Source organism: Parasteatoda tepidariorum, chromosome 10 (assembly GCF_982258835.1).
Source record: "Parasteatoda tepidariorum strain Cologne lab strain chromosome 10, Ptep-v5.0, whole genome shotgun sequence".
Classification (NCBI taxonomy): domain Eukaryota; kingdom Metazoa; phylum Arthropoda; class Arachnida; order Araneae; family Theridiidae; genus Parasteatoda; species Parasteatoda tepidariorum.
In genome coordinates this window covers 2,667,912-2,692,965 of record NC_141764.1, presented here as the reverse complement: position 1 = coordinate 2,692,965, position 25,054 = coordinate 2,667,912, and the positions used below count along the sequence as shown (strand labels likewise).

Genomic DNA, 25,054 nt, shown 5'->3' with positions numbered 1-25,054 from the left:
GTTTGCAAAATGTTTATCTACTCCATAATTAGTTCAGTTAATCAAAACAAGTTTTTCTTATAATTTATTTGCAAGTTTTTCAATCTAATTGTTAGTGTTCACAAGTTTTTCAATGTTTTTCGGCTCTTTGAATAGTGGATAAAAATCTCACGGCGAAAACCCCTTATCAAATATCTATTGTCAATGACTTAAGGTATTTATACTATATTCCTTTAGTTATATAAGCTGCTTAAATTTATGCTAAATGAGAATATAGTACATTTTGTAATAAAGAAAAAAATATAGAGTATAGCACAGAAAAAAAGATTTTGTATTAAGATTTCTGAGAACAATTTTTACATGTTATCAGTTTTAAGAACTTTCTGTGTGTCTATATCTCCCATTGTTTATCTTACTATGAAGTTAATAAAATTACTTATTATGACTCAGTCTCTGTGGCAGAATCATGGCGACATTGCCGCAGGAAGATTTTTCTTTTGGGTAGTAAAAAAGTTTCTTTTTTCTGCAGAAATTTTCCAAAGATTTTATCTTTTCTTCAGAATTATGTTCAAAAGATGCCTTTCTCTCTTATCCGAGTGGGATAAAATGCTTTTTCTATTCTCATTTGAGAACAATGAATAATAAAGATGAATGCAGTTGTTAATATTGATTTCCACATAGTTTTAAAATCCGATATTTTCAAAATAATATTATTTATGACAACTGAATCTCTAAATGAAAACTCACTTTTAGTAACTCTTTTTTAAAGAGTCTGATTTGCTGCTACGAATTTCATGATTTTTTAATGAGATGATGATTTACAAAAAAGAAATAATTAGTGTTTTCCCCAAAATATAGCCCACAATAGAATAAAAAAATCACTTTTTTTTTTTGAAGTTGATGCTTTTGTTACTTTAATTTAGTAACATATATTTGTTATTTTTAAAAGTATCTTGCAGAAAAATATTAGTATTAGAGAAGTATATTGCAGAAAGCCCAAAAAAAAGTCTGCCACTGGGGACTCAGTTTTATCTGTTAGACATTCAACATATTGCAAAGTGGATATCTATAATCAAATAATTTCTCCTGTTTTAAAATCAATATTTAATGTTAAAAAGCCAACCTAGCTTGTTGTTGCCTATAAAAGAAATGTTGGGAAACTAAATAAACTACAGCAGAATGCTACTTTAACACTAGATTGCCTAAGGAAGTCATTTTGACTGCTTTTAATTTCAATTAGAAAAACAATGATGTATATAGTGACAAAATTTCTTAGAATTTTGTACAACATATAATTTTTTTTATTGTTTATATTTACTAATAACTTGTTATATAACTGTAAATAATGAAAAAAAATATTAAAAATTAACTTTAAATAAATTTTGTTACACATTTATTTATTCTTTTACAATCCTGCCATTTTAACTGCTTTTGGGCAATATAGGTATATATGTACTAAATTTCAGTCTTTCTAGTGTTAAGTATAACATGATTACATTTAGCATAAAAAAATCATTTTAGGAGCCTTTTTGCACAAGTTTACTAAGGCTCTTGGAATGTTATTGTTTCTTTTGAAAAAGATTTTCATTAAATATTTAGTGATAGAATGAAATAATTATCTTTTCGTGTTTATGTGGTGCCTAAAAGTTTTGTTTGATGATTGAAAATTGTATGAGAATTTGCACAGGTTGATGTTGCAGCAGCATTTTAAATATCCATATCTTTGTTTTGTTTTTCTCTAGAAGTGAATGTTTTTTTTTTTTTTTTGTTACACTTTTTAAACAGGGTTGCCACTCCACTGGGAAAAACTGGAAAATATAGGGAATTTTAAAATCACCTGAAATAACAGAGAATTTTGATTTTTTTTTTTTCTTTCCCCTTTACAAACTGGAAATTTTGTTTCTCTCACTGCACACTTAGGGCGGAAAATGCTCTTCACATGAACTTGCAGACATCAATGCCAATGATGCATCCGGAAATATAATACACATTTCAGAAAATTTCTGGTATTTTTGTATCCTCCCTCCTAGTATAGAAACTAGGATCGGGGCATGTGATTTTTTCACGGATTTAAAGACCATTTGTTCGCAGAAGTTCACGAATCAAAACTTATAATCCGACGAAATTTTCATAGCAATTTAAAGTTTGAAAAGTTCCCTTTCGCTAAATCACATTAACTAGACGTTTTCATACAGACAACTCTTCCGGAATTATTTTTATTTTATTTTTTTTATTCATCAAATTTTTGTCTTTTAATATTTGAAGCAACGTTGGAATCCGTTAATTTCGCGATTCATAATCACTCAATTTTAATAACAAACATTGATTTTCGTATTTACCTGATTTAAAAGTTAAGAATTTTTAATTGTATTCTAGCTTCTTAAAAATCGTATGTCGCCATTCGTATTCACCCTAATTTAAATTTAAATGTCGCTATTCATATTTATGGGATATAAAAGTCATGCATCGCTATTTGTATTTACACGTTTCAAAAATCCAGATTTGCAATTTGTATATTCTTGTTCTTAAATCCAATATCGCAATTCTTATAATCATTAATATTCATTATATTCATTCATTATTCATTAATATCGTGTCACAATCACCCCTGTAAATTCTGATGTATTAATTTATCACCCAGTCCTGTTGTATATAATATGTAGAGTGTAAACACGGGTAATTTTTTTACCCTATTTGAGTGGCATCCCCGTTGATCTAACCAGCATTATATGCATATATAAATGATGCTGCTTATTTACACTTAATAACTTGTTAATGTGAGTGCCACTCTTCAAAGCTTATAAATCATGAGGTGATTCTAAAGCAATTTTTAATCTAAGTAACAATTCAGTATCCAATTTGGGAACCAATGATTTTTTTAACGGTGTTTCATTCCTTTTGGAACTGTTTAATGAATAGCATTAAGTACTGATAAAGCCTGGTTAATATTTTCAACAGAATATTAAATCTTTAGACTGCTTGGTGCATAATGTTTTTAAAAGCCCTTAAAGGCGATTCTTTCGTTGGAGGTTTTTAAAAAGTGCTTGATGTTCCCTTTTCAAAGATTTATGTACCATGTCGATTTTCACTATGTATTTGGTTTTAATGTGCAACTAATTACGTTCTGTAACTGTATGTTCTGAAATGCAACTATTTTCGGCATGTGGCGACTATGGCAATTTTTTTTTGCCTGAAAATGCTTACAAAAGCAACTATTTTCAGGAAAAGGTGTTTTTTCTGTACTTCTAGCGATATTTTTTTTTAAAGCATAAATTGGGTAGAAAACCTGTCGCCTGACTACTAAACACACTGATTTTTTTTTCTTAAGAAATAGAAAATGTTGACATTCTCGAATTGCTAATAATTTATTCAGTTTGCAGTTTCCATTGTAAGTCTATTTCGTTCCTAATCGCCTTTTCAATGGTTATTGCTACAAATTCTGCACGTTTTTTAAAACCTAATTTTTTATACAATAATATGATGCATGAATATGAATTAGAGTAATTACTTCCTATTTATTTGTGTATTTATATACACACACAAGTTTGCTAAAAGAAATTTTTTTTAGAATTTTTTTTTTTTTTTGAATTCTAGCAATTAAAAGTATTTAATTTTCTGCAAATATTCAAAAAAAAATTTGGTATAAAAATGTAGTGCTAGAGCACTAACGTTTATATAAAAATTATATTGACTGCCAATTTGACTAAAAGGATCATGGTATGACTTGGTATTTAATAAAATGCTAGTCCTATTTTTGATGAATATTTGTTCTTATTAAGGCAACTATTTTCATGCTTTAAAGGCAACTATTTTGTTAATTTTTTTCTGTGGTAACCCAGACATTATGATCTGTATTATTGTGATTTGAAATAACGTGATGATTCAACATCTCATGACTTATAAATCTTACATGAAGTTTTTTTTTATACATATAATATTTGACGAGTGGCACCCCTTGTTATCTGCAAGGGCAATTAGTAAAGATTGTAAAGTAAAATGTTTTTTTTTGGAAGATGGTTGAAAATATTGTGCAAAAAAGTGAAATATTTTGCATGCTTTCTTGTTAAGTGTAATAACTGATGTAAATTTCTTATTATTGTATCATGCAATGGAAATCTGTTGGTTAATGACTAGTGTTACAAAAAGTGAACTATAAAATTATTTGTGTTATGTAAAATTGCAGAACATTAAATTTTCGATAGTTCCTCCAGCATAGCTGCCAACTCTACTGGATTTTCCAGTAGACTAAAAGATTTTGCCAATTTCTCTTGGTTTACTGGTTTAATTAAAATTGTCCAGGTTTTTGTACATTTTAGAAAATTCCCTTAAATTTAGTAAGTTTCCTAAAAAAATCCCTATTGAAATAGAATTTTTGTACAGATTATTGATTGCTTGTTAGAATATTTCTATAATGTCGATAACCTAATTTATGGAAATCAGTTCAATACTTTTGTTAGAAAATATTCAATTTATTTTTGTTCTGAACTCTCTTTTTAAATTAATGAAAGAAATCTTTTAACTATCTTTGATGAATTGAATGCTTATTAATATTCGAAATTATGAGTTTATATATAACATTTAAAGTATCTTTAATGTCAATCATAACTTGAAAATATTGTAGTTTTTCTATAATTCCTTATGTGTAAAATATTTAGTACGTTATGCAACAATTATCATGAAATTTATTATTCTTCGTAATATCTACTGGATTTTTTCTTATCCATGTTGGCAGCTGTGATTCAAAAATTCTTGTTTGGTTTTTTTAAATTTGAGGTATTTGGTTTGTTCTTCTAACCCATTTCTATGCCCTGTTTATCTTTCAGTAAAACTATGGCTTGCCGATTGGTTTAATGATGGTAGTTATGAAAGATAATTAAGGATTCTTTATGTATAGTGTGTCCTTAAAGGGAGGGGGATGCTATCAACTTTTATTTTATCTCTTGTCAGAGAATTTATAATTTGATTGAAAATTGTAGTTAATTTGAAAAGAAATTTAGAATTAATTGTAACTAGTGGTGGCGTGAAGCGCGGTTTGGCTGTAACACGGAATACTGAACATTCAGCCGACATTGAGCTGTAGCATTAAGAGGACGGGAGGTAGATAATGTAAAATGTTAATGATATAAAATATTTTTAAAAAATTTCTGTTGATAATTCTGCCTGATTTAAATTTGATCTTTCCTGATAATCTTGATCGATGACTAAAATTGATTCTGTTAACAGGTTAATATATTTAAATAATAATCGTAATAATGTATCAATAACTATTTAATGAAATAAAGTAATTCCTTTTACTGGTGCATTTACCTGCCCTAGTATATAATAAAAGTAACACTATTCTTTTAAGTGTAGTTTAAGGAATGTTTTATGCAGTTTTTAAACAATTAAAGTTCACATTATTATTATTGCCTAAATATAATATAATGTAGCTTATTTATTTCTTAGCCACTTTTAAATTACTGAATAAAATAAATTACTAAATAGTTTTTGGTTGTAAGGTTTCCATACCAATACACGAACTTTTAAGTTATACATTAAAACTTTTCAATTATTATGTTTTGTTATAAAATTTTTTAAATTATATCTAAATTTTTACTATGATTTATTATAAAATACAATTATGCCTAACTTAAGACAAATATAATAATAATTGTAAGCGAAGTATTCATTGTTATTAGCCAAATCACTGCTTACTGTCGACCAACCTCTTAATTTTAAGAGGTGACAATACATTATACAATACAATAAAATACATTATACTATTACAATAATTCAAAGTTTAAATAGACCTGAATTTATTGCATGCAAACATTTCAGCTCCGTTTAGTTTTTTGAAATAATGAGCTACTGTGCATGTGTGACTGTAACCCACTTTGTTATATGGTCGAATCCCGTTTTAGCTAATATCTCTGGACTAGAGCAATCACTCTGCAGTTGGCAGTAGCATTAATTCCTAATGCTGACATTACGAATTCCGGCAGCATATTAACCGAAATGATTTTGTTACATTGGAATTCTTCAAATGAAAAAATTATGAATATTGCATTTAATTAGTTTTGATCTATTTTGTACTCTATGTGTAGAAAATATAAAATTGTGATATTTTGAAAGCCCACTAAAACAGTGAATTTATTATCACTTAGCTGTTAGAAATTACGTAATCCGTAAATTTTTTTCTGTCCAAATGATTTCTACCTAGTAGAAATTAAGGACTTCTCCAAATTATTGCACATTTCAAACAACTGAGTTAGGAATCATTCTTTTTTTTAGAAACCACATGTATTTTTACTTCTGCAAACATGAACGGGTTGGGGTTACAGAGTGGTCCCTTCCGAGTGATTTGTCTTTTTCGACTTGTCCCTTTTCATTTTAAAGATGCAAAAATATTTGAATTATTTCGTTAAATCGAATTACCATTTTCGTAATATCGGTATTTTTAATCCATTTTTTCTATGGAGATTTATTTGGAAATTCAGAAAATATTTGTTACGTTGAGTATTTTGGATTTCTGTAAAACTGGATTTGACTATATTTCTGTTGCGAGGAGCCTTTTGTTTATTTTATGGATGTTTTTTTTTACTTTGTGTTTACATTTAAATGCTTTTAATTATTAGAATGATTAAATACACAATATACTTTTTAAGCCTTTTGATGTGTTAAGTTCTAGTGCATTTAATATCAGAATTTTTTTAAGTGTCAGAATTACTTTCAAATAATTGTTTATTTTTATGAAAAAAGAAATGACATTCTTAAGTAATGCATATTATTTAAATAAGGCATGGTTGATTTTAAAAGTCATTTAACTAATTATAATTCATAACTATTTAAATGACAATGTCCTTCTCTTATAACTAAAGACTGGATAGTCCAGCCCTTTAGCTATAAATTTGAGCTATCATTACAGCCGATGGAAGTGTACGTGGACGATGAAGCTAAGTTAACCCTTCATGGACTGCAACAATATTACGTGAAGTTAAAGGACAATGAAAAAAACCGGAAATTATTTGAGCTTCTTGATCTTCTTGAATTTAACCAGGTACTGTTTTTTTTTTCTCACTCTCAACAACATTTATGATTACTCAGGATTCAAGACTTTCTCTTAGTATCTTTTTGTTTTGAATTAAATTAATAACAGGGCTACCGTAGGTCAGGGAAAAACCTGAACTTGTCAGAGAATTTTATTTTGACTCTAAAAAGCAGGGATATCCTATGCCATAACTAGAAAATAAGCAGTCTTAGAATTATCAGTTATTAAATATTTTTAGCATCTATTACAATTGTTCCATCTTCATTCAATTAATATTTTCCCCTTACTTCGTAATCTAATATTTGGCAATTTAGAAGTTAAAAAAATCAGTCTTTTGATGAAAATTGACGTGATACTTAACCATGATATTTCAGCTATACTTAACTATTTCATTTACTATAGTATTCGTAAGTATGTTTAGCCCGCAATTTCCGTTTCCCCGCAATTAAGACTAATAAATGCAGTTAGCCCACTATAGTTCACATAAGACAGGGGCAGATCCAGGAATTTTTCGGGGGGGGGCATAGACTGGGCCCCCCCCCCTGGAGATATCATGAAATAAAAACTAACATTTTCTCTTTTATAAAATTTATTCATACAAACTAATGGAAAACGATATTTTATTATTGTTTTTAATGAGATGGATGTGCTTGTCTATTAGCACAAAGTTTATCAAATCTTGGTGTTTATGACGATATAGCTATTCATAGCTCTTTTTCTACAACTAAACGAGCTCAATATTTGGATTTCATTGCAGCCAAGGCAGAAAAACCCATTTTGCATAAATATGATGTTGCAAATGGCAACAGTACTTTCAAAGCTTTGTTTGACAAAGTGTTATAATTCTGTATGAAGATTTAACTAGAATTGATCCAGAGATACAGTCTGAAATTTATGTTTTAATGTAGTATCACAAGATAATTCAATCAATTTCTCTTTTTCGATACTTGTCAATCTAAATTCATCATCTTCGTCAATAAATGGATTCTGTATCCACGCAAACTTTATAAAATCAACCAAAATAATTCGAAAATTGAAGCAACTAATCATTCAAGTGTTCCACAAAGAGATTTTTGTTTGCTTCTATGTTATCTCGGGCGCATAAATTTAAACGTGGAAACATGTTAATCTTATTTTTTTGCAAATTTGATTTCCATAACTCCACTTTTTTAATAAATGCTTTCACCTTGTCTTATTGTGTAAGCAAATGCATTTGTGGTCCTTGCATTGATTTATTAAGAACACTCAATTTTTCAAAAATGTCAACCAAATATGTAAGTTTAACAATAAAATTATCAACCCTAAACATATTGCCGTCTTCATTTTCCTTGAGAAACATAGCAATTTCTTCTTTGAGTCCAGCGCACTTCACTATAGTACAGACGTGACATGTAATTAGCTCACATATCTTCACACAGTTTTGCTAACAACCTTGCTTTTAATGGACTGCTTTTTATGTAATTTATAATTTTCGTTACTTTTGCAAAAACTATGTTAAGTTCCTCGCTTATAGTTTTTGATACGAGGGCAGCTCGGTGGAGCATGCAGCGCGTCCAGAGAACCTCGGGTGTTTTCATTTTAACTAGTGTTTGAAGACCAGTTTTGTGTCCCGCCATTGATTATGCACCGTCAGTACAGAGCCCAATGCAATTATTCCACATTATGTCGTTCTCTTCAAAAAATCTGTTATTTTGAAAATTTCATTGGATGTGGCTCTGTCAGGAATTGGTTAGCAAAATAAGATATCTTCAATTATATTAGTATCGTCAACATATCGAACATATGCAATTAAATGTGCTTCTTTAGCTACATCAGTAGCTTCATCTACTTGTATGGCGAATTTTGATACCCTGCTTAAAACTCTGCAGTTTCACAAATAGCTATAAGATCTTCTGTAACAGTTTGACGAAGTAAAAAAACTCGTAGAAGCCCCCTTAATTAATTTTTAAAATATTTAAGGGGGTATGTTTATTTCTTTTATTAACTATTGAAAAAATTATTTTTATTTTATTTTTTTCAATTGGGGGGGGGGGGGGCGCCACTGACACAAGAGCACAGTTATTGTTGCTACCTCTTAATATATTGTGTGTAATATGTACAGGGAAAACACTGGGAATTTTTTATTTTATTTATTTTTTTGAACTTGAGTGGGAACCCTGCTATAATTTAAATCCATTCTTATTAGAAGGTCTTTCCTATCATTATTTGAGACACATTTATCATATGTATTGTGGGTTGACACTTCAGGGAGAACCTGGAAAATACAGGGAATTTAAAAATCATCTAAAATAAAAGGTAATTTTTGTGTTTTAACAAATGCAGACCTTTCAAAGCGCAATCTATGAGATATTTGAAGACGTTCGTTCAGCTTTACTAAACTGTTTAATTTATTAGCGTTATTTCTTTTGGTTTTGAGCTGTCCCTTATTTCCAGTAACTAAAGCTAGCATCGCTATTCTAGTAATAGCTGAGGGCAGTGACCCAGTTTCCTCATAATATAGTGTGTATAATATGAACAGGAAAATACAAGGAATTCTTTTTTTTTATTATTATTAATAATTCTTTGTTGAAAACTTTCACCCTGTTTTTTGTAATTTTGTTTGCTTATAATAGATATATAATTTGTGATATAATAATATAATTGTTGTTGTAGGTGGTAATCTTTGTTCGAACTGTACCTAGGTGCATGGCCCTGGCACAACTTCTGGTGGAGCAGAATTTCCCTGCAATTGCTATTCATCGCGCTATGACACAAGAAGATAGGTAATGTTAGCATTTTCATTAAAACAGTCCTTAAAATGTCACATTTAATGTATGTGCTCACCTGGAAAGTCATGAGAAATCATATTCTATCAATTCATCAAACTTATCTAGCAATCATCTTAACTATCAACTTCATGGTGTTCAGAATTTGTAACAAAATCCCCACTAGAACAGTCGTATTTTATTAAAATATAAAATGTTTTTGTGTTCTTTAAAAATTTTGCTGTTCTTTCAAAAAATGAAAGAAAAAACATTTCTAGAGTGAATTATCTTTTAAACTCAATTTTTTTTTTTTTTTTTTTTTTTTCAGATTTAAAAAATGCAAATCCAAGTAATAAGGAACCTTTTTGTGATATTTTTCTTTTATTATAATCACTTTCATCTAAAATAGAATTCTTTTTTATTTAATACTTAAAGATGATGAAAATGTAATAATCGCTTTTATTTAGTGTTGCATACTTTGCAGATTGGTATTTGGCATTATAATCATTGCTAGTTTTACAGTTTTTGACCCACCCGGATGGGCCTTTTTTTATAAAAGAAAAATAAAATAAATAATTTTAAAAAAAACCTCATTAAGACCTCATGTAGAAAATTTTTTTTACTCATAAATATTAATACATAATACGCAAATAAACATAACCCCTACTTTCAAAACTTAGTGTATTTAGATAAATATGTATGTTACTTTAAATTAATTTAAAAATTTGTCATGATTTTTGCTATAGGTCTCCAGCAGGGCTTAATCCAGGTTTTCAATCCTAGTACCTATTTTTGTGAAAAAAATTATTTTTGTGAAAATTAAGTATTGATAAAAAATAAAAAAAACTTTTTTTTTTTGTAGCAAAACTTGAATTGTTATGCTCTTCAATCATTGGTTCCGTAGCATTTTTAATACACTGTGCCTCGTTATCAACTGTGACGGTTTTTTCAGACGGCGACTGTTGTGACGGTTTCTCCTCAGTTTTTTCAGACTGAAAAAATGTTTTAATTGATTTCGTTCCTATACTATCGATCGTGCGTAAACGCTTCTTTAATAATCGCTATTCCGTGAGCCACCCGCTCCACTTAAATTTCTTCCTCGCTTCATTATAAAAACTTTTCATACATCTTGTTAAAAAATACGAATAGAACACGTTTTACACTACATCATAACAAAAACACTTGTCTGGGAAAATGAGTTGAGTTGTTTACGCGCTGGCACAATTTAGCCCGTTGCCTAGTATAAAAACTTCACCACTCACCCCGATTGAATGGCGTATTTAGGAGAAGTGACGTCAGCATATCAAGCCTATTTTCGAGCTAGTGCGCTTGCGCGGAACGCCGTCCGATGGCGTACCATACGGCGTTCACTGTGAATCCACTTTTCCGTGAACCGCTCGGAAAACTATTCAGCACTTTAATTCCTTCTAACTTTCTTTTTTATTTTCGTGAAGATGTTTTTTTTTTTTTTTTTTTTTTTTTTTTTTCCAAAGTTTGTTGAAGTACTGATTTTTTTTTTGTGAAGGTACCGATTTTTTTTTTAATTTTGTGAAGGTACCGAAAACGGTACCAAAATCGCCCTGGATTAAGCCCTGTCCAGTGTTGCAAGTGCGCAACCCAGCTACTACCATGTAGGGGGGGGGGTTGCTCTGGATTAGGTGGAAAGGATTCTTGCACTCTCATATGCAACTCTGCTTCATTTTGCAAGATATTCTCAATTTCAGGTTTCCTTTTCCACTCTCTGAAATGGAACCGAAACTTCCCTCGAATTTTCGGGGACCAACTAAACATTGCCAAATTTTGAAAGCAAAAGAAAATTTTATATCTCTTGTTAATTTCATCGTTATTGAAGTGCCATCGTCTTCGTCAATGGCAAGCTAATGGCTTTCTTGCTCTATTCAATTTATAGAATAGTACCCATGATCTTGGAATTAACTTGGGGACCATTCACTAAGTACATATTCTCATGTTGATCCTCAGAGCAGTCAAGAATCACAAAACATCATAACCTCCAAATTTCCATCTCCCTTTTCTTCATTTAATATAATAAATAAGAATTGAGTTTCTTAAAGGTTAATTTTATCTGAGGGACCATCCACTAACTGATATTGGTTTTTAAAAAAAAAAATTTTTTAATTACTTTTTTATTTTACTAATATTTTTTTTACTAATTGCATTTTATTATTGTGTTATTACTTTTAAAATTTTCAGTGCTCTTATTTTGATTTAGGAAAAAACTTTATAATATTTAGAGGCAAGATTTTAAATAAGTATGAAGAGAGGGGCTTTCCGAATTTTTAAAGTAGCAAAAAAATCTTATGTTTTTTCAAATTTGTCATTCAAAAATACTTTAATTCATCTCTTAATGATTTGATTTAAAACAATTGATATAAAAAAATTTAATTATCACAGATTTCTTAAACATTATGAGTGTAGGGACAGTATAATTATTTATTTCTGAACTTTTTTTTTTGCTTCTCATTGTATTTGCATTTAAAAAAAAAAATTTTTTAATCATTTCATTAATAAAATACTGTACTAGATAACCAATTTTAAATTTTAAAAATTTAGGGGTCATTCACTAATTTACATTTGAAATATAAATTTATTAAAGTTTGCTTAATTCTTAACGTATTTTTATAAATTCGGTATGATCAATATTAATCTTGTTACTGTTTTGTTGTATATACTATTACAAATAACATTTATTTAAATTTTAAGAAAATACACTCAATAACCTTAAATAATGTAATTATTAATTTAAAAAATTATATGAGCCACTCAAACTCTTGCTATTAAATTCTTGTTTTAATTCCTTTTATCCTGCTCCAAAATTGCTTTCTTTGTTGCTCCTAAACCATGTTTTGCCACTTGCACCTCTTCCGAAAAATCTAATTTTTAAAATGTAATCTTCCCCCCTCCCTCCCACAATTTCGTCTTGTTCCAAATATCAGAATTCCTAACAAAATCACCACTCAGGCATATTTTATTAGAATATAAAATTATTTTATCATGTTCTTTAAAAATTATGGTGTTCTTTCAAAAAATGAAAGTAAAAACATTATTTCTAGATGGAATTATCTTTTAAAATCTTCTGTTACTTACGAATTTTTATTATTTATTTTTTTTAATTTTATCAATTTAAAATTCTAGTTGAAGCAAACCAGTCATTGGCGAATTTTTTTTTTATTCCGAAATGAGAACAGAAAAATCAGGAGTATTCCTTTCAGATGAACAAGAAAAGTATCTTTAGAATATAATTCTATGGGAGAAAAATTATTTGTTTTTGTATTCTTTTTAGCTATTTTTTTGTTTCAACTCTTTCTTTACTCTGTATTTTAAATTTAAAATCCATAAATGAGAAGATGCAGAGTATAGCAGTTTTGGTTATACCTATCATTTCAATTAATGTTATTATAATGCTTTTTTTAATTTGTTGTGTTTTTGTTGGAGAAAATAGTAACTTCGCTAAGTCATGAAAAATTCTTGGAATTAGTCATGGAAAATCATGAAAAGTAATGAATTTGAAAATCTAAAATGTAGCAGATGCCCTGAAAATAGGTTGAGATAGGAATAGCTTCTGGGAGAAAAATTCCTATGGAGATTGATGTAAAAAGCTGTTACTTTCGTTTTGTTTCCTTTAAAATAAAGAAAATAAATTTCTTTTTTAAAAAAATTTATCAATTCATTAATATAATATTTGGGTCATCCAAACTGAGCTTTAAATTTCTGAAAAATTCTGCTCAGTAACTCTAGATCATGTTAATAGGTCAAGATCAGTCTTTAAAAAAAAAATTTAGAGTGGCACCCATACATTATAAGATACTGAATAGTATGAAATTAATGTTAACTTAATTTGCATTCTAAATTTTATTTCATAAAGATTTAAATGATTGATGAATTATTTTATGGCCCGCAGCAGAACTATTTCTGAATACTGGGTACAATAAAGATTAAACTTACGAAGTAAAATAATATACAGTAAAACCTCACTACAATAATATTTTGAGAACCGTATATTGGTGCAGAGGGATATATTATATCGAGGACCTACATACTTTGGGGACACAATAAGAGTTTTTTTAATGTTATATAGGCATAGCTGCCAACCTTTCCACATTTTGCAGAAGCTTTACACATTTTTACTTATTTTAGCTATTTTTTATGCGCAGGAGATAAGATCTTCCTCTTTTTCCCCGTCTGGCCGATAGCTAGTATTGTCTTTGAGTCGGGCATTGATGCTCCTAGTTATGGCCTTAGAAGCCCGCTTGCAGTGTGACTTAATGGATTTCTCCTCTCTTCTATCAATGAGAGAAAGAATTCAGCTTCTGTTGCAAGATCTTTCCAGTTACCACGTGACTTCCTGTTTGCCTGCGCGAAAGCAAAAGAGCAATTGGTTTATGGCGATATGTATTTGCTGATTAGTTTTGCCTTGTCCATTTATTATGGCTGAACAAAAACAATACAAACAAGCCTTATTCTTCAATGAGTCTTATTCTCTTGAATTACCATTTATTTCTAAATCGAATTTTGGAGTACATGATGTACGTTGCAACGTATGTAAAAGTGACTTTAGCACTGGGCATTATGGTAAAACTGATGTAGTCGAACACGTGAAATCGAAAAAATACCAGAAGAACAAAAGTTCTTTTAATGTAATACTTCTTCCATAATTTCTAGTTTATATATAATGCATACTATTATATTGTAATTAAACTAATGTTAATAGAAGTCTTAAAATATTACATATTTCCCTTTAAGCAAAAATTAATAAATGAATAAATATACAGTAAAACTTGTGTAAGTTGACCGCTTGTGGTGCATTGTTTTAGTGGTCAACTTATAGAGGGGGTGGGTCACTGTTCACTTTTTCGTTTCCTATATCATGTTGCTATACATTTAATTTTTTTTTTTACTTGACTTGAAAATTTTATTCAGAAAATATGCAAATGAATATCTTAAGAAATGTGTTTAAACCTGAATGAACTTCAATTTGATACATATAATTCTAATATTTAACTAATTTTTGTTTTAAAAATTATTTTGTTAGTTATGCATGTGAAGTATTTAATAAATATAATTTCTTAAAATATCAGAACACGAAAACATGTAATTTGAAAATTTTAACAAAATAAAATTATTTGAACACTTTAAAATTTCCTTACTACACTTAAAGATCAAAGACCATAAATAAAGGATTAAAGCATATTTCAGAGCATTCATTTATTCAAATGCTCACTATTGCAACTGGAAGAGCAACTTTTCAACTAACACACCTGTTTTCAATGAACGGATGAAAGAAATGGTCAAAAGCTGACCCCTTACAGTTTCCCCTGATGGTAAATTCACAAAAGGGTTTAGATTAGCTTTTTACACTGTTTCACCAAACAAGTGAAATTTTAACATTCATTGCCAAAATTGCAGAAAATTTTCTGTTTTTTTTTTTTTTTCTGGTTAACTTATGAGGGTTTTAGAATAGAATTTCATACTTCTAGACAAAATTGACTTATTTCAGTGGTCAACATACAAGATAGACAGATGGTCAAGTTACAAAGGTTTTGCTTCTTTATATTATATAGGAAAAATTCCGTTCTTGATAATTGAGGTCAACTTATGTAGGTGCCAAACTTACAAGGGTGGTCAACTTGGCAGGTTTCACTGTAGTGCAGGGATCCTACACGGTCAGGAAAACCTGCTATAATAGAAATAATTCAAATATTCTTTCCTACCTGAATGTTACCTATTTACCAGACTTCGATACTGAGTCGCTTGTCTTCAAAAGAAAACGAACTCTAATAATAAAACATATTTAATAAGAAGAGGACGGACATAACATATACGATCATTCTTTCATCGAACCTATAGAAATCAACAATGAAACAAAATAAAAACATTAATATTCATTCAGTCAGAGCGCCATCTGTTGGCATTAAAGTTAATCTGTTTCACCTGCAAAAGTCAGGCTATTCTAAAATTAAGCTAAAAAGTCAGGAAAAGCTAGGATTTTTCTTACATATTCATAAAGTTAGGGAGAAAAAAAAACTATAGTTCATTCAAAGACTGACATGCAAAAATAAAGTTTCAAGGAAAAATTCTGTAATTCAAAATATGTAATTTCGTCATAATAATATTCCTCTTTTCCTGGTAGAACCTGTCCTGTTAGCAATTTTCCTCCTGTTTATCCAATGATAAGGAATTTTTGATAGGGTTGCTAGGCTTATTGCTCTTTGTGTGAATAACTGGTTTACAGACAATAGTAGCTAAAACAGCAGACTGTTTTTACTGTTTTGTGATGCTGCCAAAAAAAAAGAAGAGCAAAAGAGTTTCTTGAAGTTTTATCCACAGCAAAAGAGATTAGATTTTTTTTTTCTTCGAAATATTTGCACAAGGGAAAAAAATGAAAATTTGTGGATGATTATGAAAAAAATTGCTCTTATCCTCTCATGGTAACGCAACAGTCGAAGGGGGGTTTTCAATCAATAAAAGCTAATTGGTTGAAAACCTCAATGAAGACTCTATTATTTCACAAAGGTGTGTGTATGATTATATTTCATTTATAAATGGAATAAAAAACATAGACATTAATGAAAAAATGCTAGATGCTGTAAAGGGATCTAGAACAAGATGGAGACATGCATTAGAAGCAAAAAAACGAAAGAATAAAAAAGCTGAAATTCCTCGAAAACGAATAAAAGAAAAGATAGATGATTTGAAATTAAGAAATTGAGGAAAACTGCTGCTACAGAACTGAATGTTCTTGATTCAGAAATTATCAAGCAACAAAATATGTTGAGAAATATTATATAACAAAGGAGCTCCTGAGTTTCTCCGGAAGCTTACAGTATTACAGAAATAAATTTAAAAATACTGAAAAGAATATTTTTTATTTTTCTCACAAGTTTCATAATTTTTCTATCTGAATTTTTATTTGTATACTAGCCGTCTAAGGCAGCCAGATGTCCGCCTCTCTGACTTACTTTTCACAAATAAAGTTTTTTAAAACATAGCAGGAAATCTGAAGATTAGTGGACAATTAAAGTGTTCCTGTCCTGCAATTTTGTCTTCATATCCAGTTCTGCTGCAGATGTGTTATAGCTCTTGAGGATGTTTGAAATTATATAGCTACAACGCTTAAGAAAAAAAAAACTAAAATGCTAAATACATGAAAAGAACACGAAAACGAATAAATTTTTTATGGTATCAATTTCTATTTCTATATAATTTTTTATGGTATCAAATTCTATTTCTATATCTGTTACGTCAAGCACTCAGGTATTATAATTTGATCTAGTTGTGCTTGTATAATTTTGATCTAGTTGCGCTTTCTACGTCATTTTGTTAACATCGTTTGGTTTGTTATTTAACATCGTTTGGTTTGTTATTTCTAAGTTAACTTTCAAAAAATTGGTTGGCATCAGCATTTTTATTCTTTAAGTTGCTTATTTTTTCTTTTGGAATTCGTTCCTTTTTAGCAAAATGTTTTTCAACCTAATCGAATTCTTTGCCGACTGTTCTCTGTATATATAAAGAAAATAAAGTAAATATTTTTAAAGTGTTGTGAAAAGAATTTTTAGTTGTACAAAGTACTACAATATCGCTACAAAAATTATCGTCTTCGCTTAAGAAAAAAAAAAATAGAGAGTGGAAAGAAGAAGAAAAACTTATTATAACAATTATGAACAGCGACAAATATATCAAAGCGAAGCGTTCTATTTACGTATCGAATATGTTGCCACATTTTTAATACAAAAGTTAAACTTTTCTCCACTTTAATAAATGTAAACTAATGCGAACTTTACAATTAAATTATTAATTCCTTCGTATATCATTGGTTTAAGTTGTCGAAAATTAATATTTCAATTGTAAGGTTCGCATTAGCATGCATTTATAAGAGTGGGGAAAAGTATATGCATTTTTTAATAGTTTTTTGAATATGGCTCTTTGAAGACGAAAAAGCAGACGAAAAGCATAGACTTACAAAATGACTGATAACTAAATAACTAATCAAAATTTTTGAAAAAGAAAAAAAATACTTCTTCATTATGTCAAAACACAATTATGTGCCGAGTTTCGTGCCTTGGCGAGGCTTCTGGGGCGATATATTGTGATTACAGACAGACAGACACACACACAGCCGCTTTTATTATTCCTAGCTGCTAACCCTTCCTCATTTTTACTTATTTTAGCTATTTTCTCCGATTTTACGCGCAAAAAATAAGATTTTCCGTATTTTTATCCGTCTTCCAGATGACTCGTATTTTCGTAATTCAGGCGTCGCTGCTTCCTGTTTTCTGATGTGTAAGCAAACTAAAAAAAAAAAAAAAAAATAGAGGTGTATTTGAGGCAGGGTTCGTGATTTTTTTAAATTTTTTTTTAAAAAAAATCAAAAGAATCAGATTTTTTTTATTTAAATCTGATTTTTTTTATTTAAATCAGATTATTTTTATTCAAATACACTGTAAGAACTTTAATTTATGATGAAAAAAATTATAAATGTTTAATCAAATTAACTTAATATTAAAATTATATTGTAACAATATTTTAGAAGCTCTAACTAAAATAATTTTTCATTATAATACATGGCTTTGAATGTATAGCAACCATTTTGAAACAAATGCATGATTAAAATTTAAAGACTAGATGAAGTAGAGAATTTAAAGAATACTTCAGGGATCTGTCTGTGTTTTTCTGAGAGGTACCTAATTTGTGAAAATTAAAAATTATATTAAAAAATCAACACAAATATATTAAAAATATGGATTTTTCGTTTCTTCCTTAAAATAAAATTTTAAGAAAAAGTATTTTGTGTGATTATTCTATCATTTTTCCTAAAGTTGAATTTGTAAAGGTACCAATAAACGTTAGTAAATTTGGCTTCCACAGACCCCTGTACCCTGTTAGCAAACCATAACAAAGTTTCAGTTAGCAAACCATAACTTTAATTTAAAATTGTGATTTCTTTTTTTTTTTTTTTTTTTTCCTCTTGATTTTTAAAATGACAAAATAAATGCAGCAGACTGTGTTTATAAATTTTGTCATTCATCAATAAATAAATAAATATTAAATCTATATATTTTATAGAATTAAAAATGAATATTTTAATATATCAAAATAGATAAGTTAAGCTAAAAAGAAAATTAGAAAATCTATGTACTCATTGGATTTTTTTTTCACAAAATTTCTTTATAGAAAATCAGATAATGTCAAAGATACTGTAAACATATTATGAGAAAAAAATACCAGTTAATGACCCTACTGCATCAAATAGACTTTGAAAGAGTTTAAAAGGGAAGAATGACACTATATTAGGAAAAAAACATCTGAATTCATCAGCCCTTTTCTTTTTCTGTTTTTGGCATACTAGGGTAATTTCTTTTTAATATAACCTCAAGCTGCAGAAATATACATTTTCCACCAATAAAACGTAATGTAGATTTTAATTCACGCTTTTTCATTCAAAAGGTAGAATTTTAATTAACATTATTTGTATTATTTTTTGAAAAAAATTCATGTTTATTAATTACTTTCTACAGCTATGCAAGTCTATATTAACACAGCATTAAATGTTTACTTTAATCTGTACTTTCAATCTCAAGAATCAAAACATTTTTAAAAATGTAATTTCAAATGTGTTGGAATTTAACACACACCAAGAAAGTAATTTCTTTAACTAAAATTAATCAATGCAGCAATTTATTTAAATTAAATTTTAATACTAAGAAAAGAAAATAATAAAAGTATCAAAAATTTAAAACACTGTTTTTTAACTTTTAAAATCAATATATATAGATAAAAAAAATTAGTTGATTTAAATCAATGATTTTTTTAAAATAATCATTTGAAAATTATTCAATCTATCATACTTATGACTATGTAGCATGTTATTACTAATGTTTTTCCTTATTGTTTTTTAATAAAAGGAGAGCATATTGCTTTTTTATGCTCATATTATAGTGGATTTATAAATAATTAAAATAAGCTTTCTTTTTATAAATTTATTAGTAATTAGTTTGCAGTTGCGAATCCTCTGCACTTTTTTTTGTCTAATTTCTGCATTTTTATTACTAGAGGTTGGCAGCTATATATAGGTATAAACTATAAATCTATTTATATATTATATGGAGGGGCTAAGCCCATGTCCGTGGGTTCGAACCCCGCCGGCTGAAGATTCCCATTGTGGTAAAGTAACTGGTGCACGTTATATCTGTCGAGCCGCAAAAGTCCTCCGCGTTTCCATAACAAATCAATACCTCTGGGGGTACTGGATCGATCAATCTCTGATTCAGGTCAAAATTACGATTTGTGGATGAATGAATGGGTCCGCCCTATAAGCGGGTGCGACGTATTGTGTGGCAGAAGTCTAATTCTTGGCCATAGGTGATGCTACTGAAAAACAAGAATCGCACACTCTGGCCTTAAATTTGCTTGGTTTCATCAAACAGGCTTGCCCGTGTGGCAGGTGGCATTAGAAACAACAACATATATTGTATAGTTTGCAGAGTGGTAATTGTGGTTAAATATGAAAGCAGGTAGAAATGTGACTTAAGGGAGGAGACTCTAAGAATGGAAGGTCTTGGGGTGGTCTATGTACATAAAGGATGGAGTAATAAAATCGGAATACAAAAGCTATGGTGAAATGAAATATGTACATAATCAGCGGTGAGACTTCTCTTCACAGAAGAGACAAAATATGATAAAATAAGATTTTTTTACATAATTTGAAGAAAAAAAATAGTTTTATGGGGCTTATTGATTCAGAGAATATCGCAATAGTGAGATGTGGATAACATTAATCGTAGCAGCGGGACCACAAAACATTATTGTAATGCAGGGAGTTATTGTGGTATTGGATATCATAGTAGTGAGAATTTACTGTACATTGGTGAAAAACAATTACATTTATTTTATTTATTTATTTATTGTAAAGGTTACATTAAAAAAAGGCTAATTATTATTTTTTTATTTTTTTTTTGTGAAATAAAGATGAAACAAAGTGAAAAAATATACATTAAAATATACAAAATTAAATTTAATATTTTTGTGAAATTAAAATGAAACTTACAGAGTAAAATAATATATAGTGAACACTCGATACCCGATACAACAATAACTCTCTCTCTATTACAATAATATTTTGTGATCCCGACGAGATTTCATATGAATTATTGTTATTCTCCTCTCAATGTGACCACTCCAAAAGCTTCTATTCTAAGAATTGCCTCCCTTACCTCTTAAGAAGATGCAACCATCCTATCTGATTTCATTTTCTTCATGTTAAAAGATGATCATGAGTCACAAATAACCACACACATCACATTTAACACTTGAAAGAGATATTCTTTGGTGGAGGGTGGGTAGAGCACCATCCACAAACGAAAATCATTTTCCTACTTTGAACTTAATTCATACCTATCTGCAAATTAATGTATACATTTATAGTTAATACATATATAACATTAAAATTTTAGAAAATCTTGTGTCCCCAAAGTATATACTCCTTCCATATAACAATGTATCCCTCTACAACAGTATATTTATTGGGTCCCAAAAATATTGTGTTTGCCAGGTATTACTGAACATTGAAAAGATTTAATTTAAAAAAATGACATTTATTTTATTTATATATATATTTTTTTGTAAAATAATGAGACTCGTTTTTGTGTCTTAATTGTAAAGTGTCTTATATATAATTACAGGTTATCCAGGTATCAGCAGTTTAAAGATTTCCACAAGCGCATCCTTGTAGCTACCAATCTATTTGGAAGAGGAATGGATATTGAGAGAGTTAATATTGTTTTTAACTACGACATGCCAGAAGATTCAGATACTTATTTGCACAGGGTGAGTTTTTTATTTTTCCTTCCTCTCCGTGTAACGCAAATGCGGATTAGTTCAATCGAAAAAGTTCTCCACGAAGGCAAATTTTTTCCCAATACTTAATCCTTGTCTTCTGGATTGGGTTCAAAATGACAAGGCCACGAAGTCAAATGTTAGTCGTCGTAAACCTGAATTCGGGTCGGTTGTTCAACGCCAGTTATATGGGTGTTTTTTTTTTTTTTTTTAAATAAAAATACTTATGGCTGGTAGGGAACTGGCCCCATGTCCAAGAGGTTGTGGGTTCGATCCTCGCCGCCCTAAGAAGTGTAGAAAATGGTGACTGATGCATGTGAAATCTGTCGCGGTCACAAAGCCCTCCATGTTCCCATAACAAATCGTGCCTCTGGGGGTAGACAGATTTAGAAGTGAGCAGATCTAAAGAGCAGGGCACATCGACCGGAGGTCTATTATACCCAAACCCTGAAACATGATTAGCAAAAAACCCTTATGGCTGAAATAAAATTTAGCTGACACTTTCCGGGAACATCTTGCAGTGTTGCCCTAATTGCTCAAATCTTTGAGCAGAATAGGGTCTATTCTGCCCAATACTTACCCCACAGTCACAAGTCTCTTCAAAATGACACAGCCTCCACAAAGAGGATTAGATTCAATACCCATTACTTATAGAGGTGTCTCCTAAGGTGCATAGTGTTTTTAAAAAGTGCTTAATGATATTTTTTCTTTACCCTGTCGATTTTCGCCACATAATATGCAAAAGCGTGCTTTTCACATTGTTTTATTCAACGTTTTCACAATTCATTCGACCACTATCAATTTCAGGGTACTGCCAGTCTGTAGCGTATGAAAGCGCCAATCATTTTACGTGTTTAATCAAATACCCGGGATTTCGCATGTGCGTCAAAAATCTCACCAAACTCAGCTCAGTAGAGCTGTGTACGGTTAGATTATTGCACTCTCATGTGCAACTCTGCTGCTGTTAAAAAAAATAGGGGTTGTTAAAATTTAAAGATTGGCCGAAACTAAAAAAACAATCAAATTTATGCGATGTGAGCAATAACCCTTAAAGATAAAACATAGAAGAAAACACAATAGAAATCAAGATGTCTTTGTAATGGAGTTTCACATACCTGTTGCCGGTTTACCTTGGGATGTCTAAAGTGCTGAAAAAAACATGAATGTTCTTAAAAAGGACACAGAATAAATGAGTTCTGGTCGATCAAACAACTGTTCGTTTTATTTTCTAACATCAGCAGATGGTTTTGTAAAATTGGATTATAGTAGAGCATGACATCGAAGGGGGACAGCCACAAAAACAATAAATAATCAGCACACTAACTTCTGGCATATGATTAAAAAGGGATAGGCCATCAGTGGTGGACCAAGGACCGCTTCTTCAAATCACATTTGGCATTTTCATACCAAAACTTTCGAGATGTAACCAAAACTCATGGAACGCGGGAGTGGGATGCCGCTGGAGTCATCTTTTCAAAAACATCTGCATGGCGAAGAAAAGGATTTCATCACGGTCGAGCTCGACAGCTCACAAGCACCCATGGGGGGTGTAAGAAAAGGTTGATGTTTACTTCCATGAAACATTATGCACGATGAGGATCGCCATCAAATGTCCGCATAAACACCCACGAGAGGGTGTAAGAAAAACCATGAAAACATCTCCGTCTCTCAAGGAGAGGAGGGGGTAAAAATTAAAAAATCCCTGTTAAGGGTTCGTGCGTTTGTTTTGACGACTAAATTTCGAATGTGTCCGCTCCCAGAAATGGGCGGTATTTAAAGAAATAGCTAGAAGTGGAAGTTAAACTTCCTAAAAAGCAAAAAAATCGAGCTTAAGGAGCGAACTGAACTGAGTTAACTAACCCCTTAAATTTAAGCAGAATTAAATACTAACGGCGACCGTACCGTAACTAAAAACATGTGTTGACATCAAAGGTCGCCGACAGCTTTTTTTTCAAGAAAAGGAGTGTCTGAGGAATGTGCAAGGAGCTTCCTGGGGAAAATGTCCTCATTGCGCTAACGCGTTAAGGGGCGAGAAGAAAAAAGATGAAGACAATAAAAACTGTATCAAAAATTATAAATTAAGCCGAAAAATTAGTATTTTGATTAATAAAACGGGATATTTAGAAATTAGGCTGTGACTTAATGTCACATTATACCCACAGCCGGTGAAAAAAAAAAATTTTGAAGAAATGAAATCCTTTTTTTTTTTTTTTTTTTTTTTTTTTTTTTTTTTTTTTTTTTTAAAATTAAAGAATTAGAAGAAAAGCCAAAAGTATCCGTACCCAAAAGCATTAAAATTAACAATTTAACAACCTGCCGTACCAGTCCACCACATCAGCCTTAACAGAACATTCAGATGTTACATAACATTCGATCTCAAAAAATTTTGACAGTAAATTGGCCTCAAGTAGAAATGCTGTGCCCCAACATAGTTACAATAGCAATCACAACACAAAAACGGACATTAACAGCTGTACATAGCTGATCTTGAATATTACAAAGTAAACAATCTTAATTGTTTGCTAAACAGTGAAAACAATGTTAATTGTTCGCTAAAAAGTAAAAAAAAACACAATGTTCATTGTTTGAAAAAAACAACAACAAATCTTAATTGTTTACAAAAACAACAACAACAAAAACAATCTTAATTGTTTGCTAAAAACTTTTGCTAAAAAAACTTTTGACCTACCCGATAGTCAAAATAAAGTTCACTTGACATTAAAAAATTATCTCCATAGACAATAAAATTACAGAGATAAAATGTGACTCAATGAGTATATAAATAACTCACTCAATAAATGTGAAAAAAATGAGGTAATTCATTAACTCAAATGGTTCCTTATAAAGAGGAATGAAAAAAAAATTGATTTTGTTTGCTGAATTATGCTTATTAAAAAAATTGTGAATTGCAAACAAATGAAAACAAATCAGGCTCACATTGTAGACTGATGGTATTCCGAGTTTAAACGAATGAAAAAAAAATTTGTACAACAAAGTTTTGTACAATTCAATTATTGAAAAAAATTAAAACCAATCAAATACGACTGATAATTTAGTATTCCGAGTTAAAACGACAAAAAAATTAGTATACAACCTATGAATTATGCATGGGTTCAGAAATCAAAGTGATTAGTGAGATCAATTAAGTGCACAAAAATTAACAAGTTAAAACTTAGAGAGATTAAAAATAAAAAAAAAGACTTAAATTAATAGAAACGCCTAGGCAAAAACATTGAACTTAACACCTGCAAAAACTAAGTTAGAAATTACACCTTAAAAAAAATCAGACATTTTTCTCACTAAAAAAAATTGATCACATAAATATGTTGAAAACACATGCATCATAGTCTACACACAACTATGTATAACAAACACACACCAAAAACAAAATTTATCAGCACACTAACTTCTGGCATATGATTAAAAAGGGATAGGCCATCAGTGGTGGACCAAG

General features: G+C 29.8%; 1 protein-coding gene across 1 annotated transcript in view; it reads left to right on the top strand.

The window, feature by feature from the left end:
• Positions 1–25,054, top strand: part of Hel25E (ATP-dependent RNA helicase 25E) — a 46,145-nt gene that overhangs the window by 14,042 nt on the left and 7,049 nt on the right. The window contains exons 6-8 of the mRNA XM_016047848.4: positions 6,884–7,015; positions 9,659–9,768; positions 21,447–21,591. Coding sequence (XP_015903334.1) covers positions 6,884–7,015; positions 9,659–9,768; positions 21,447–21,591 — 387 coding nt within the window. The remainder of the gene's footprint in view (positions 1–6,883; positions 7,016–9,658; positions 9,769–21,446; positions 21,592–25,054) is intronic.